The following is a 17707-nucleotide window of genomic DNA, read 5'->3' as shown; positions in this document are numbered from 1 at the left end:
TGGTTTAAAACTGAGTTTATCATCCAGCCATAAGCCAAGATATTTATACTCTGTGACTCTCTCAATGCTGGATCCTTCCAGGGTTGTAATGTTTACAGTACTAAAATCGATGTTTAGAGATCTGGAAAACAACATGATCTAGTTTGTGTTTATACAATGCAACTTGTAAGGCATTAAATGAGCTCTGTAATTTTCTGGTTGCAGCCTGAACAGAATCAGCTGAGCAATATACAATTGTGTCATCTACATAAAGGTGGATTTTGCAGTCTGAGGTAGAAGCAGAGGCAGCAATATTATTTATGTATATATTAAATCGAACTGAACCCAAATTGAACCTTGTGGGATGCCTTAAAAGCTTGACATATTTCCTTCTGGTCAGAAATCAGCTGATCATTAACTAAAACACTGGTTGGAAAAGGAGGATAATTCTTTTTGAAGGAATTTACTATTTTCCAGAGTTTTGAGTTTTTGTAGCACTAATGTTAATGCTCCAGCCTTGGTGCTGGAGAAATTTAGAAATCTAAGCTTACTGTAAATAAACAGAAGCACTTTACTCACCCAAATAAAAAAAATCCACAGGGAAATCTGTGTAGATTAACACCCAGTGCTCATTTGACTTTAAATGTTTTTTTTTTTTTTTTAGGAGTTACAGTTTTATTTAATTAGTTTTATTAATTTTATTAATTATTTACTTAGCTTAGTTAACTTACCCCCCACCACCCAGCAGTGAGACTTGCCAAATTAGAAGTTCTTTAATAGTGTGCCTTATAATCCGGTGCACCTTATAGTGTGAAATATACGGTAAATGGCTACGAATGCACTGCCTGATGTCTGACTCACTGTTTTACCTGAATTTATAGAAGAGCTTGAGTCTAATTATTTTAGACATTTAATAAAATGAACATGATCGAGGGATACATGGTGTTGTGCAAATATATAAAATAGTTCCTATATAAAATATGTTTAGATGCCACTGTTTTACCAAGTGCAGTAGACTGGTGTGGGTTCACTGCTGGGTCTGGATGGTAAATAAGGTGTCTGTATTTGTGTGATATCCTGTATTATATCCTGTATAGTATCTTCTATAATACAGGATATAATACAAACACTATCTGGCTGCTAAATACAGCTAATGAAAATGATGCACAACCCCTCTATTCCCAGCCTTTATCCTCCTCTATTTCCTCCTGGCTCTTCAGTGGCTCTGCTGCTCCTCCAGCGCTCTGCTCCTCCGTATTCTCCGTATGATGCTGATTAAGCTTTATAACTCCTCTCTCTCTCTCTGTTCCCTCTGTTCTCTCTCTCCACAGTTGCGGAGCTCGTTTAAGCAGGCCTTCACCAAGAAGAAATCACCCAAATCCGCCTCCTCACACTCAGACATCGAGGAAATGACCGACTCCCTGCCCTCCTCACCCAAACTGCCCCATAACGGCTCCACCACCTCCACCCCACTGCTCAGGAACTCACACTCCAACGCTTTGTAGGTGGCGCTGTCTGATTGTTATGGTTGAGTTTGGATGTGCAGCGTTTAGATTATGGTGTGTGTGTTTGTGTGTGTGATTGTTATGGTTGAGTTTGGGTGTGTAGTGTTTAGATGATGGTGTGTGTGTGTGTGTGTGTGTGATTGTTATGGTTGAGTTTGGGTGTGTAGTGTTTAGATGATGGTGTGTGTGTGATTGTTATGGTTGAGTTTGGGTGTGTAGTGTTTAGATGATGGTGTGTGTGTGTGTGTGTGTGATTGTTATGGTTGAGTCTGGGTGTGCAGTGTTTAGATTATGGTGTGTGTGTGTGATTGTTATGGTTGAGTTTGGGTGTGTAGTGTTTAGATGATGGTGTGTGTGTGTGTGTGTGTGATTGTTATGGTTGAGTTTGGGTGTGTAGTGTTTAGATTATGGTGTGTGTGTGATTGTTATGGTTGAGTCTGGGTGTGCAGTGTTTAGATTATGGTGTGTGTGTGTGATTGTTATGGTTGAGTTTGGGTGTGTAGTGTTTAGATGATGGTGTGTGTGTGTGTGATTGTTATGGTTGAGTCTGGGTGTGCAGTGTTTAGATTATGGTGTGTGTGTGTGATTGTTATGGTTGAGTTTGGGTGTGTAGTGTTTAGATGATGGTGTGTGTGTGTGATTGTTATGGTTGAGTTTGGGTGTGTAGTGTTTAGATGATGGTGTGTGTGTGTGATTGTTTTGGTTGAGTTTGGGTGTGCATTGTTTAGATGATGGTGTGTGTGTGTGATTGTTATGGTTGAGTTTGGGTGTGTAGTGTTTAGATGATGGTGTGTTTGTGTGATTGTTATGGTTGAGTTTGGGTGTGTAATGTTTAGATGATGGTGTGTGTGTGTGTGTGTGTGATTGTTATGGTTGAGTTTGGGTGTGTAGTGTTTAGATGATGGTGTGTGTGTGTGTGATTGTTATGGTTGAGTTTGGGTGTGTAGTGTTTAGATGATGGTGTGTGTGTGATTGTTTTGGTTGAGTTTGGGTGTGTAGTGTTTAGATGATGGTGTGTGTGTGTGTGATTGTTATGGTTGAGTTTGGGTGTGTAGTGTTTAGATGATGGTGTGTGTGTGTGATTGTTATGGTTGAGTTTGGGTGTGTAGTGTTTAGATGATGGTGTGTGTGTGATTGTTATGGTTGAGTTTGGGTGTGTAGTGTTTAGATGATGGTGTGTGTGTGTGTGATTGTTTTGGTTGAGTTTGGGTGTGTAGTGTTTAGATGATGGTGTGTGTGTGTGTGATTGTTATGGTTGAGTTTGGGTGTGTAGTGTTTAGATGATGGTGTGTGTGTGTGTGATTGTTATGGTTGAGTTTGGGTGTGTAGTGTTTAGATGATGGTGTGTGTGTGATTGTTATGGCTGAGTTTGGGTGTGTAGTGTTTAGATGATTGTGTGTGTGTGATTGTTATGGTTGAGTTTGGGTGTGTAGTGTTTAGATTATGGTGTGTGTGTGATTGTTATGTTTGAGTTTGGGTGTGTAGTGTTTAGATTATGGTGTGTGTGTGTGTGATTGTTATGGTTGAGTTTGGGTGTGTAGTGTTTAGATGATGGTGTGTGTGTGATTGTTATGGTTGAGTTTGGGTGTGTAGTGTTTAGATTATGATGTGTGTGTGTGTGTGTGTGATTGTTATGGTTGAGTTTGGGTGTGTAGTGTTTAGGTGATGGTGTGTGTGTGTGTGATGTAAGTGCTGAGGGATGCTGCTCTGTCCGCAGGCTGCAGGACTGTCTGGATGGCGAGGCGGAGACGGTGATGCAGTTGCGCAGTGAGCTCCGGGAGAAGGAGATGAAGTTGACAGACATTCGATTGGAGGCGCTAAGCTCCGCCCACCAGCTAGACCAACTCAGAGAGGCAATGAACCGCATGCAGGTGACCTCATCACTCACAAACACCAATACTGCAGGAGTACATGTTACTAGTATATATTAATTCATAATAATAAATAAATATTAATGTGTATGTGTGTGTGTGTGTGTGTGTTTAGGGGGAGATAGAGAAGCTGAAGGCTGAGAATGATCGTCTGAAGTGTGAGAGCCACACGAGTGTGCGAGCTTCGTCTCAGACGTCCCTCTCGAACCCGTCACACTCGCACGCGCCGTCAGGGGGGCTCTCCCAACACAGCCTCAACCTCACAGACTCCAGCAGCTTCGGTCAGTATCTGAACTGTTCCACACCAGACCTGCGTTACTGCTCTTACACTAAATCTCAGCTTAAAGGTTTAAATCCTCTCTCTCTCTCTCTCTCTCTCTTTCTCTCTTTCTCTCTCTCTCTTTCTCTCTCTCTCTCTCTCTCTCTCTCTCTTTCTCTCTCTCTCTGTCTCTCTCTCTCTCTCTCTCTTCTCTCTCTCTCTCTCTCTCTCTCTCTCTCTCTCTCTCTGTGTGCGTGCGCTCTTGTGTTGCATGCTGGGAGTTGTGTGAGAGTGGTGTGGGGTGAGACTGTACTTTCTGCACGAGTTTGGTGAGTAGTGTGAGCTGAACTCAGTTGTGTGTAGTGTAGGGAGCGTAATGGTTTCAGGTGTGTACCTGAGGATAGTGCCACAGTGGAGAACGTGCTCTTCAGTGTGGGAGATTTTGTGGGCTATGAAAATATTCAGTCTGTCTCCCGCCTGAATAGAGCTGTTGTTGTTTGTTTGTTGTTTTGAGTTCAGAGAATCTTGTCTCTCGTGTTATTGAGGAGGGTTTAATAGTGAATGAGCTGCTTGTGCAGGTTTCACTGCTGTTCGCACCCTCAGCTAAAGTCACTATCTCTAATGTACCGCCGTTTATATCTAATGACGCGCTGGAGCGGGAGCTCGCACGCTTTGGGAAACTCACTACTGCAATTAAAATCGTTTTGGACTGTAAGCGCCCGTCTCTGAAGCATGTTGTGTCGTTCAGGTGGTGTGTTTATAGATCTTAGACTCCCCTGAGAACACGCTCGATATTAAATTCAGAGTAAAGCATGAAGGTCGTGCTTATACAGTTTATGCCAGTACCAGTAGCCTGCGCTGTTTTGAATGTGGAAACTTTGGACATAAACGCATGGCCTGTCCACAGAAAAGACAGGAATAAGCTGGTGGAGGTGCCCGCTGTGCCAGGGGCTGTGTGCCCTCCTGTGTCGCCTGTGGTGGCCAGCACTGTAGGGTTGTACTGCTGCTGTCAGGAGCTGCAAATGGATATGGTGCCTTCTGATGAAGGTGGAGGTGAGTCTCAGATCTCCGTTAGTGAAGTTGAGGGATCTCAGGTGGAGCCCTGTGGAGCTGGTGAGGCCGCTTCACAGGTGTCTGCTCAGGAGAAAGAGTGGCTGTACCGTTTAAAGGAAATAGACTGTTTTCTGGATAAAACCTTTGGTAAACAGGTAAACATTACAGAGTTCTTCTCTGATGAAGATAAGTTTGTAAGGTCAGTTGCAGTAAATGGGAACCAAGATGTGGCCTCTTTAGCTGATTGTTTAAAGCTGTATGAGAAAGCTTCGTCTGTCAGGGTTAATTGGGATAAGAAGCTTTATGGGCTGGTCAGGTGCTGTTAAAAGGTCACCCTTCTCTTCCTGGGAACCTGAGGTGGACCTCAGATGACTTGAAGGTGCTGGGTGTCTAGACTGAGACCTTTATTTGATCTTTTGGTAGGTTGTTGAATCATTTCTTGAAGGTTTTTCTTTTCAGCTGTTTATTTTTGGGCCAAAATATACAGCAAAGAGCAGGTTTGTGCTGGTACTGCAAAGTTAGCCATATGAAAGACCAGAAAGAATAAGATGCTGGGCAGGGGTGCAGTGGATGCGAGGGCCATGTTTAAGGGACTAGTGGCGGCACATTTGAAATTAGAACATGCATACTATAAACTGGTGGGGAACCTACTGGAGTTCCAGTGGGTTTTGTGTGTAGTTGATGATGAGGATAACTTGATATTGACTTTTTAATACTGTTTTTCTTTTTTTTGGGAGGTGTGTGTGTGGGGGGGGGGGGGGGGGGTTCAGGTGGGGGGGGGGGTATCTTTTTCTTTTTCTGTAGTAACGTACATGTGAAGTAACACTTTGGTCTTTGAGTGTCTACTTGTTTTTGTTGTTACAATAAAAATATGTTTTAAAATTTAAATTCTCTCTCTCTCTCTCTCTCTCCCTCTGTTTCTCTCTCTCTCTCTCTCTCTCTCTCTCTCTCGTAGACATGCTGCTGGATGATGCTGGGGGAGATGGTGGTTTCCGTAAAGAGGGTCGGCATGTAAAGATCGTGGTCAGTCTGCAGGAGGACGCGTCGTGGAGGGAGGTCAGTCTGAAGCTTTATTTAAACTCCGCTTTAGATCAGCTGGATGATATCAGGACAATACCATAAAGTAGATCAATGTTATATATTCATATATTACATTTTAGTATTTATAAATGTATAAATCAGTCAATAGATTGTTTAAAATGTCATATATACAGTAAATATAGTTGACTTCTCATTTTATTGATTTTATAAGTAGAAAGAGACTTTGATTTCAGAATTAAATAGAAAGAAAGAAGAGTGATGTCACTCTGTGTTGCTGCAGGAATGCCGACCTCGGGATTTCCTGATTGGCTGTATTGGAGTCAGTGGCAAAACCAGGTGGGACGTTCTGGACGGGGTGGTCCGGAGACTGTTTAAGGTGAGAGCACTTCTCTAGAGGGTTAATGGTCACATGACTCTGTGTTCATCCCTCTGAATCACAGTCTGAATCGAACCCTCAGTATGTGTGTGCTCTCCTGGCTGTAGGAATACATCAGGCACGTAGATCCGGTCAGTCAGCTGGGACTCAGCTCAGACAGTGTGGAGGGATATCGCATAGGGGACGTGCTCAGACCCAGCGGAGGAGACATACCGGAACTACTTCCCTGCGGGTACCTGGTGGGGGAAAACAACACCATCAACATTTCTGTGAAAGGTAGACAAATGTTTACACACACACTCACATAGACACTCTCTCTCACACACACACACACTTACTAGTACAGAGAGTACACTATGTTAAAGGTCTAGTGAAGTTTTGTCTAAGCGTGTGTGTGTGTGTGTGTGTGCGTGTGTTTTCTCCAGGTGTGCGCTCTCAGTCAGTAGATGCTCTGGTGTTTGAGACGTTGATCCCCCGGCCGGTTCTGCAGCGGTACGTGTCTTTGCTGCAGGAGCACCGGCGGCTCATCCTGTCGGGTCCGAGTGGAACAGGTAAAACACACCTGGCCCAGCGGCTTGCTGAGCACACGGTCCTGCTGGAGGGACGCACGCCCAGCGACACCAACATCGTCACCTTTAACGTAGACCACAAGTCCAGCAAGGTACGCTCCCAGAATCACATTCTGAATTTAATCTAAACAGGAATCCAAATCTGAATTAAATTGTAAATCAAAATGATATAAAGAATGATGAGGATAAACCTGTACGTCTGTGTAGGAGCTGAGGCAGTATTTAGCGTCAGTGGTGGATCATTGCTCTGCAGGACCAGACACTGAAGCTCCGCTGGTTCTAATCCTGGATAATCTGCACCATATCAGCTCTCTCGGGGAAATATTCAGCGGCTTACTCAACTACAAATACCAGCACTGGTGAGATACACACACACACATTTTATACATTGTTTATATATACAGTATTTAACATCTACGGGAAATATGCCTTTTCCAAATATGCATCCTCCCAGTAATTTAATTTATCTTAATTTAATTTAATACGTGACTGGCAGAATAAGACACATCGGATTATAAAATGCACTGACAATTTAGGGGAAAATTAAAGGACATTAAGTGTGCCTCATAGTGCGAAAAATATGATTCTGTAAAAAAGCACAAAACTGATCGTCTCTAAAAATGATTCACTGGCGCAGCCTGCTGGACTCACTGTGTATACCCTGTGGAGACGTATGCACACACAGCACTGTATTTTAACAGATACACTTCTGCCTTCTCGCAACTAAACTGGCTGTTTACACACACACACACACACACACAGAGCTGAGGAAAAACATTTACTCACACTGACACACACTCAGATTATAACAAAAATAACAGTAGTGTAGAACATTATTGTTGTATATGCTTACTGCATATACTTTCTTTTTTTATCACTGCTTGCTTCATATTTTTAAATATATGTTTTTGAGATATTTGTGTACCGCTCACCCTCTTCATCAGTCAATTTATTCATATTATTAAACCAACTAAACCATTTAAAAAGACAGGGGTGTGTGAGCTGATCTATATACAAAACATATACTGTTAGTATTAGCAATTAGTGTGTTACTATTACAGTTTTTTTCAACTGTTTACACACTAAATCTTTGCTTGTCACACAATTTTCTAAACATGCCCTTCAAACCCCACACCAAACCATACACTAATTCTCAGTGTCTGACTCAGTTTTCAATTTCCAAACATTTTGCAAAACTTTACACACAAGTTTCTACCTAACACACAAAGATCAAACAGGAAGTTACTTGATTTCATCTTTCAAACACAACCTATCAAAATGCCACACTAAATCACCAGGGCTTCACTCCCACCCCTCACATGTGTAAGCACTCATTACTTTATTGAACACCAACGAATCATTGGCTAAGTATAGGCCTATAAATAGGTCAAATGTCAAGATGTCTGTTTTGAACCATGAATGAAACGAAGTGAGAGCCGGGAGAGTTTGGTAGAGGCACACTCAACCCCCCAACCCAGACCCTCACCACAGCAACACCCCCCAGCTTTTTCAGACATGTGTTTGGTGTCTGTCCAACTTCATGTGGTGGTTGGATTTATTTTTCTGCGTTGTACAAATATTGTATTAACAGCAGCAAATGATTTGGAAAAAATAAATATTTAGGGTTTGAAATCTGTTTGTGTGTTGTGTGTATTTCACCTTCTCTCTGCACTTCTGTATGGAAATAAACACAGAATCCCATGAATGAAAGAAGAGCTTTAGGTTTTGATCAACAGTGTGTACATGATGAATCCAAAATGTCATATTATGACAAAGGTGTTGGCCATGTGAGGTCAGTGCTTGCTGTGTTGATGACATTTTGAATGTTGTGTGTCAGTTTGCTGGAGATTTGAGGCATTTTGTGTCAGCAGTTGTGGGTTTTGTGTGAAGAGTTTTGAAAAATAGACACAAAATAGGTTGGAAAATGTGTGTAAACAGTTGTAAAAAACTGTAATAATAGTAATTTTGACATACTTATTTATTAATGTATTTTATTATTTATTCACACATTCTGTTTTATATTGAATTGATTAATGACATAATGACATTTCTGAGTGGGAGGGACAGAATGGGTGGGATTAGTGAAAGTCGTGGTGAGGGGGGTTTGTGAGGGAATTTGATTGGGATCTTAGTAATATATTTTTATATAAAACTCTTTTTTATGTGATTCTGTACTTGATCTGCAGCCCCTACATCATCGGCACAATGAGTCAGGCTACGTCCTCATCTCCAAACCTGCAGCTGCACCACAACTTCAGGTAACGTCTCTCCAAAACACACAACCCTCCCTGTGTGTGTGTGTGTGTGTGTGTGTGTGTGTGTGTGTGTGTGTGTGTGGTATTTCTGAAAGTTACTTCAGCTGCACTGCTACAGAATGGTCAGTAGGTGGCAGCAGGTCACAGTGGCTGGCTGTAGAGTGCTGGAGGAAGCGGTGCCTGTGCAGAGTTTGACTGAATTGCCTCACTACCTCACTACTAGAGGTGGAAAAAGTACTAAAAAATTGTAATTAAGTAAAAGTAACTTTACTTTGCTAAAATTCTACTAAATTAAAAGTACCCATTTAAAAATCTACTAAAGTAAAAAAGTACTCAATTTAAAATGTACTTTGAGTAAAAGTTAATTATTTGATGTAAACAAGGTACAACAACTCATAAATTAAATCGTTTTTTAATGAACTATTGTTACACATAATAATTTGGACCTTTCAGGCAGTATTTGTTCAGACCAGCCCATAAAACTTTTTCAATCACAAATGGAATAGGTTTCTATGATCCATTTTTTATCTTTACTGTTAAAAGTTATGGTCATATAGGCGACTATAAACCGTAATTTTTACAGTTCAATATTATTATTATTATTTTTTGCTTTAACTGATATTTACATGTTTTTTTAACATTTAAGCATATTGATTCATGTTCCCAATAAAAACATAATTCCTTATTATAAAAACATGAAATCATACAAAAAAATGTTGGTGGGTGCATGCGCAGTTCTGTAAAGGAGCACATATCGATGGGTAGCGTAACTCCACAGAACACTGGTTCCCCCGAGCCGCGCGCTCAGACCCCAGGCTACACAACTGCGCTATTTTTTTTTGTTTGTTTTTTTATTCAGACAGTTTTTTTCCCCCAGCATTTTATTTTTTATTCAGTAACGCAGAGTTTTCCAATGTAGCAAAGTAAATTACTTGTGTCAAAATTGACTTGAATAAAAGTAAAATGACCTATTTTAAAAACTACTAAAATAAATTACAAATTACTCATAAATCTACTTAATTACAGTAACGTGAGTAAATGTAATTAGTTACTTTCCACCTCTGCTTAATACCTTGCTGCCTCACTACCTCGCTACCTTAATACCTTGCTGCCTTAAAGCGGCAGAGTCAGAGCGCACCAGAGCGCAAGGAAATGGCAAGTAAAACGATGATTGGTTTATTTTACTTTATGCCAAAAACACACCCTTTATTAATAAAGAGAATTAGTTTGTCTTTTTCATGATACCAAACACAAACCGACGTTAGTAGGTGTCACAGCACTTTTATCCACACAGTGCACCTAAGGTGGTTGCTAGAGTGTTGTGAGGTTTTTCTGTTGTGCAGGTGATTGTTTGTTATTATGCTGTAACTAGTGTTTTTTTGGGTGTTGCTGGGTGGTTGCTGTGGTATCTTCAAACAGTGTGGTGTGTTGCAGTGTGTGCTGATGTGTGTTCTCCTGATGCAGGTGGGTTCTGTGTGCGAACCACACGGAGCCGGTAAAGGGCTTCCTGGGCCGTTTCCTGCGCCGGAAGCTGATAGAGACTGAGATCGGCAGCCGTAGTCGGAGTCCTGAGCTGGTGAAGATTATCGAGTGGATCCCGCGCGTCTGGCTCCACCTCAACCGCTTTCTGGAGACACACAGCTCTTCAGACGTCACCATCGGTGAGAAAAACAACCAGTGTCCCGTCAGATTAACCCCTCAGGGCCTGGTGTGTGGAGTGTGAAGAGAAGATAATGATTATAACCATGAAGGGATGTGTTTCAGAGTCTTTTAAGGTGGATTCATTTGTATTTATTTGTTTCTTGTAAAAAAATTACTGTCCTTCTGTAAACTGTTATTACTGTTTAAAACAATCCTCTAACAATTATTATATTAATGTATTTGTTTATGCTAATTGGTCATTGTTCATATGTTTGTTTTGAAGCAACTGAGTCATTTAAGTCAAAGGGCCCTATCCTACACCCTGCACAAGACACATCGCAATTCTCAGTACTATCTTAAACCCCGTACACATCTTATTTCACGCCTAGCTCCTGTGTCATTCAAATAGCAACTGTGCTTCTGAATATATCCACGCTGCTTGGTGTGGTGGTCTCAGGTAAATTTATGACCTATTGCTGCATCAAAAACACACAGCTGCTCCACTGACTTTACCTAGACAGAATCAACAGTCACACGTTCATAGCAATCACGTCCAGATATCTGCACCTCTGTAATATCAGAGTGCACCTAGCTCTCAAGGGAATGGCAAGCGATTTCAGGTCATGCCCAAAACACACCCATGATTAATTAATAAAATTAGTATGAGTGTTTCGAGATGCACAAGACGTACTGACACACCCTAAACCAACCTCCACTGTGCACGCTGACGCCTCGCTAAAATAGGGCCCAGAGTCTTTTTAGGCAGGTCAGTTCACTCAACAACGTCTTTCCAGACTCTTTCTGAATGGTCAAATTAACGTTTGAAATTCATATTTTACAACACTTATACAATCTGACATTAAGCTCATGAATAGTTTGTATGGTAAGAATTGTAAGAAAAAGTGTGATTATTGGGCTTGTTCTGGACGCTGCGCTCTCACAGATCTCTGCACTGCTTTTCCCTCAACACACCAACCCTCCTATGTTTACAGACAGATGCCAATGCAGCATTAGCAGCAAGCTAATGGGCTCTTTTTGTTGAAGGGCGGGGCTTCATCTGTAAACAGATGCCAATGATACAAGAACTCTTATTCGTATTTTGACCGATGATTGGTCTCTTCATTAATATTTTCTTTGCTTTAGTTAAAACCTTTGAATTGTGTTCTGTTCTGCAGGTCCGCGGCTGTTCCTGTCCTGCCCGATGGACGTGGACGGGTCCCGGGTATGGTTCACCGACCTGTGGAACTACTCCATCATACCGTACCTGCTGGAGGCCGTCAGAGAGGGACTGCAGGTACCAGATCACACTCCTCCAGCTCAGAGATATGGGTTTAGCTGTAGTCCATGTGTTTTATTGAGTCAGAAACCACAGAAGCAAGTCTAGTTGATATCCACTTACCATTTCACATCAACACAGAATAAACCACTTTCAAACAGAGGGGATAACGGCAGAATCTGGATTTACAGATTTATACATTAGGAGGAGATTGATAAACGATTTTAAACGATTACTGCCTCATTCAAGACTGTAATGTTGCTTCTTTCGCACACAAACAATAGGCAGACAGGCCCCCACACACCCAGAGAGCTGAGAGAAGTACTGTACTGAGAGTGGACTCATACTCTGTTACAGAGATTACTCCTCCCAGTCTGAGGAGAGAGTGTGATATCTACACCAGTTAACATGATGCTAAATGTGTGTCTAAAGTAAGCTTCCCCTGCGTGTTAGCTACGTTTAGTGTAAAGTGTTGGGTTGCTCGGTGTTAATGCAGTGTGTATTCGTCTCCAGCTGTATGGCCGCAGAGCGCCGTGGGAAGACCCTGCCCGCTGGGTCATGGAAACGTTTCCATGGGGGTCAAGCCCAGTGCACCCTGATTGGCCAGCCTTGCTGCAGCTCCGCCCAGAGGATGTGGGGTTTGATGGATACTCTGCCTCTAGAGAGGGTGCTGGCAAGCAGAGCACTCAGAGTGACAGTGATGCTGATCCACTGGTGAGAAACACACACACACACCAAGGTCCCACATATACTACATATACAGCTCTGAAAAAATAAGATACCACTTAGAAATGATGAGTTTCTTTGATTTTACCTAATTAAAAACCTCTGGAATATAATCAAGAGGAAGATGGATGATCACAAGCCATCAAACCACCAAACTGAACTGCTTGAATTTTTGGAGTAAAGCAGCATAAGGTTATCCAAAAGCAGTGTGTAAGACTGGTGGAGGAGAACATGATGCCAAGATGCATAAAAACTGTGATTAAAAACCAGGATTATTCCACCAAATATTGATTTCTGAACTCTTAAAACTCTTTATGAATATGAACTTGTTTTCTTTGCATTATTTGAGGTCTGAAAGTTCTGCATCTTTTTTTGTTATTTCAGACATTTCTCATTTTCTGTAAATAAATGCTCTCAATGAGAATATTTTTATTTGGAATTTGGGAGAAATGTTGTCTGTAGTTTATAGAATAAAACAACAATGTTCATTTTACTCAAACATAAACCTATAAATAGCAAAATCACAGAAACTAATTTAGAAACGGACGTGTTCTCTTAATTTTTTTCAAAGCTGTATATTTACCCATAAGTAACTTATAATATGCTCCATTTGTAAAATATATGTGTAGGTATGTGTATGTAATGCATGTCCAGATGTTTGTGGAGTTCACTTTAAATAAATGCTATATTTTTGCAAATGCCCACACACACAGCAACTGTATGTAGAGTAAAATATAGTATAGTATAGTATAGATTAGGACTCTCTGAAGCAAATAAATAAATATACACTGCCCTATTGTCACCATGAGTGATGGCTATAAAAGGGTGTAAATCTGTGGAGTAGTGGAACTCAAATGATGGCGCACGTCCCATACTTTAGGATTGGGATGATGTGGGGTAATGCTCATCCAACATCACACTCACTAGTGCTCTCAGCATTAAATGCAATGAAATACTTACAGCAATACTTCACCAAAAGCAGGACTACTGTATGTTTCGCAGTATAAGGTGCACTTAAAATCCTTTCATTTTTCCCAGAAATCTTCAGTGCGCATTAAGTATAAATTCTACCAGTCATTAGGGTATTAGAGAGCAGTAAATCCAGTCCACTGAAGAGTTTCAGTTTAGTTCTCCAACACTGAGGCTGGAGCAGTATTAGCATTAGCCACTAGCTGTGCTAAGTGCTAGCTCTTTTGCCATTCAGAGGTGAGTATTTTTGGCCTTTAGCCTGCTGCTAACCCTGGCTAGCACTGCTGGAGACTGTGTTTAAAACTCTTTTGCTCCGTTACCATTCAGAGGTGATTATAACGGACTGTGCGCTTATCGTGTTAAAACAAGCTACGTGAGATGAACCGCTAGCTATCCGCTAAGCTTACCAGAACAGAGTCAGGGTTCCTCAGTGTAGTGCTGTCGGACAGAAACCTGGAAATCCAAGGTTGCTGCAAGTAAACAGAAGTGCTTTACTCACCCAAATAAACAGTTTTTAGAAGAGAAATCTATGTAGATTAACATCCAGCGCTTGTTTGACTTGTTTTTTTTTTAAGAGTTACAGTTTTGGTACTTAGGTTAGCTTTATAGATCTCGCCACCCAGCGGCTAAATTAGAAGGAAAACATGGCAACACCCCTGTTCCTTACTAGTGTTGCATAATGTATGAAAAAAGAAAAGAAATAGATGTTTATTGATAGTGCGCCTTATAATTCGATGTACCTTATAGTGCGAATAATACAGTAAATATTTTAATTATGTTATTTGTAATATGTGTGTATATGTGTTTTACTTGTTTTACTTGGATGTGTAATATATATTTTTATATATTTTTATATTTCTCTCCCCACAGATGAATATGCTGATGCGTCTGAAGGAAGCAGCGAACTCCTCCAGCCCACAGAGCTACGACAGCGACTCCAACAGCAACGGTCATCACGACGACATTCTCGACTCCTCGCTGGAGTCCACGCTGTGATGCTCCTCAGACTCAACTCTACTGAATGTTTCCCTCCAGCTCAGGCAGCAGAACTGACTGCTCACTCCAGACTCATCTCTCCTGCTGGGTGCTGGAAACCCAGAGGAAAAGGGGCTTCATTTATTTCTTTGAAAAGGGAAAACAAACAAAAAACTGCACTACCCATAATTCAGCTGATCTTCAGCCTCCCTTTGTGAAGCATGTTCTGTAGATATGGATTATTAACAGCACATGCAGAGGCGAAAAGGATTTCAACACTGTTTCCAGACGCATTACCTCACAACTTCATCTTCAGCTCCTTTCAGCCTGAATTTTAAAGTGTAATTTGGCAAATAAAATCTAATTAACAGAAGTGCTTAGCTTAGCTTAGCTTCACTAAAACAGTAACAGCTCCCTTAAACCCTGCGCTGTGTCCATACTTCAGTTCATGTTCTAGAAAACTGTAATTCATAGAGTCCCAAAACACATGAGCAACTTTTATCTGTTTCAGATAACCTGAGCGCAGGTCTGATTTTACACATGAGGTTACACCCATGATAATAGTAATGGCTGCTAAGCTTCTTTTATCCTTGTGGCTCCTAAACGCTAAATCTACCCATATCAGGATGATGTATTAATATATTAAATGGTGTGAATCTGATTTAGTTGCTGCTTTTAGCGTTATAAGAGAGTAAAGAGATTTCTGCAGACAAAATGGTGCTGGTAAAATGTGGGAACTACGCCCAGAAAAAAACAATGAATAATAGCAGTGTGTACGAATAGAACCAGCGTTTTTGTTCTTCACTCTGGGTCATATTTATAACTGTGAGAAAAAGGTTTAGTCTGATGCTGGTCATCACTGAATATTTTCTTTATAAGGGAGCAAAGTGTTCTCTGGAGTGATGCACACTGTCCACGTCATTTAACATCCATTAAACTGCCTCTGTCTTATCTCACTGTTCAAAAAAATACATAATTACATACAATATACATCATTGTAGTGATCCTGGATCTGTGTTTTCTTTCACCAGCTTTGAAAAATTCACTTTCACACCCAGGCAGTTCTCCTTTGCACACTGTAGCTTGTCCACGTCCGCCCCGTTTCTCCTGCTCCGGCTTGTTTTTGGTGCTGAATCGACCTCGGTGCCTTACTCCATTTTGTAGCGTGAAACCGAACGGCACTATGTTTTTATACTGAACTCTCGATTCGGGGGAAAAACAGGGCTCTGCTGTTCCTGAAGCAGCCTGTACAGTGTTGTTTGATGGGATGGTCAGCAGTAATGGAACCGCGTAGTTTCAGGCATTAAAATCACCTTTTAAACATCTCGAACCTTAATGTCGATATCACTGTGGCTGGAAAACAGTGACGCCGCTCGTTACCTTTAGCACAATGCTGTGTGTGTGGAGAGAAAGACGAAAGGAAGAATTTTCTTTCAGGGCTCGACTGATACGAAGCTGTTTTCTCCAACTGATCCAATCAGCCGGTATAAAAAAAGTTCCACATTCCTATTTAGGTTAAATACAAGTCAAATACACAGAGGTGGGCAAATAAAAAAGCAGTCATTTTTGCTTTTTTATAACTTGCCTTCAGATATAAACACATGCCAACAGGATTGAATGCATTTTAAATGTTTTTGAGGGAATGCTGAAATATAAAAGCAGTAAAATATTCCTCATAAACAGAAAGCTGCTCAGTGCAGCGTAAAACACAGCCAATATCAAGCCAGTTTAAATATCAGTGGTGATTTCAGTGCATGATCATCCTAAAGACACAGTGGTTGAGCCCTTTGGTGCTTTGTGTAACTGTGAGCAGTGAAAGCAGACTTGGTGCTGAGAGTGAGAGTTTGTACCTCATCCACCTCCAGGCCTTAACTCTGGCCTGAGTGTTTAAATGTGAAGGATAAAAGATTTCTGTGCATCAGTCGTTTAATGCCATATCAGATCAGTTGCTGCTTATGTTGAACTGTAAGAACAGGTACTGAGACATGGCTAAAGTGTTGGGGATTTGAACTGTGCAGTGGCCGGGTGGTCAATGACTCATTTACCCATAGATGCCAGGAATTATTTGTGATTTATTTTGTTGTAAATCCTTATCAGTATCATTGATAAACTTGCCTTTGTCATTTTCAGTATCGTGGCCACATTGCTTCCACCGTTTTGAGTGTTTGAAGTCATCGATCCTATGCAACAACATTTTGGATTTCAAAAGGAAGCCAAATACTGTAGCTCTCTAGACACTTTTAGCACTGCCAATATACATATGATATATATATATATGTGTGTGTACACTGAATGTACAGCGTGTATATAGTTTGTGAATAACTCTAGGATATGTGCCTCTGATTTTTGTTTTGAATTCTGATGATGATGTACATCACTGCAAGCACACCGTCTGTTAGTGTTTGTTTTGATTCCTTTGCTCAGAGGGTCTCTGAGGGTCCGAGTCGTGTTATTGAATGTGTATTTTGCTGTGTACATGGTTTACCCTGTGTAAGATACCAGTGTACAGATAGTAACATATCCCGTACTCTGCTGGCTGCATTTTGATGAATAATCTTTTTAATACCTGTTTATAACAGTGCTCAGAGATGGTGTTTTGTGTACAGTTTTTTTTTCCACCTAAAAAGGAGTCTACAGTTCAACGCCAATAATCTCTGTCTGAATGATGTTGATGATGATTATTATGATGCCTCTCAAGGATATGAATTACTGTACTAGTCTTAAATTATTTACGATTCAATAAAACTAATAATTGTTTATGAACGGTTCAAATATTGTGTATATTTTATTGCATTATATTTGTGATGTGTAAATACAGGAGTTGGACAATGAAACTGAAACACCTGTCATCATTTTAGTGTGGGATTTTAGGTTTCATGGCTAAATTGGAGCAGCCTGGTGTTCAATCTTCATTAATTGCACATTGTACCAGTAAGAGTGTGAAGGTTCAATTAGCAGGGTAAGAGCACAGTTCTGCTCTAAATATTACAATGCACACAACATTATGGGAGACATAAGAGAACATAAGAGTTCAAAAGAGGACAAATTGTTGGTGCACGTCTTGCTGGAGCATCTGTGACCAAGACAGCAAGTCTTTGTGATGCATCAAGAGCCACGGTATCCAGGGTAATGTCAGCATACCACCAAGAAGGACCAACCACATCCAACAGGATTAACTGTGGACGCTGTAAGAGGAAGCTGTCTGAAAGGGA

At 40.9% G+C, this 17707-nt stretch overlaps 1 protein-coding gene and 1 long non-coding RNA gene across 5 annotated transcripts in view; both read left to right on the top strand.

Moving 5' to 3' along the window:
• Positions 1-15963, top strand: part of nav2a (neuron navigator 2a) — a 114315-nt gene extending 98352 nt beyond the window's left edge. For all 4 annotated transcript variants that reach the window (XM_049465273.1, XM_049465272.1, XM_049465275.1 and 1 more), the window contains 13 exons: positions 1311-1480; positions 3202-3355; positions 3471-3636; positions 5623-5723; positions 5989-6084; positions 6192-6360; positions 6510-6745; positions 6861-7012; positions 8840-8911; positions 10373-10569; positions 11725-11843; positions 12339-12539; positions 14391-15963. In XM_049465273.1, the coding sequence (XP_049321230.1) occupies positions 1311-1480; positions 3202-3355; positions 3471-3636; positions 5623-5723; positions 5989-6084; positions 6192-6360; positions 6510-6745; positions 6861-7012; positions 8840-8911; positions 10373-10569; positions 11725-11843; positions 12339-12539; positions 14391-14516 (1959 nt within the window). In that variant the 3' untranslated portion in view covers positions 14517-15963. The remainder of the gene's footprint in view (positions 1-1310; positions 1481-3201; positions 3356-3470; positions 3637-5622; positions 5724-5988; positions 6085-6191; positions 6361-6509; positions 6746-6860; positions 7013-8839; positions 8912-10372; positions 10570-11724; positions 11844-12338; positions 12540-14390) is intronic.
• On the top strand, positions 1529-3201 carry LOC125782167 (uncharacterized). Its single transcript, XR_007424715.1, has 2 exons — positions 1529-2186; positions 2419-3201. It is a non-coding gene; the product is annotated as an uncharacterized LOC125782167 (long non-coding RNA).
• Positions 15964-17707: the final 1744 nt, after the last annotated feature.

This window comes from Astyanax mexicanus, chromosome 16, assembly GCF_023375975.1.
Source record: "Astyanax mexicanus isolate ESR-SI-001 chromosome 16, AstMex3_surface, whole genome shotgun sequence".
In the NCBI taxonomy this organism is placed as follows: domain Eukaryota; kingdom Metazoa; phylum Chordata; class Actinopteri; order Characiformes; family Acestrorhamphidae; genus Astyanax; species Astyanax mexicanus.
Note: the sequence above shows the minus strand (reverse complement) of the source record. Positions and strands in the feature narration are given on the sequence as shown.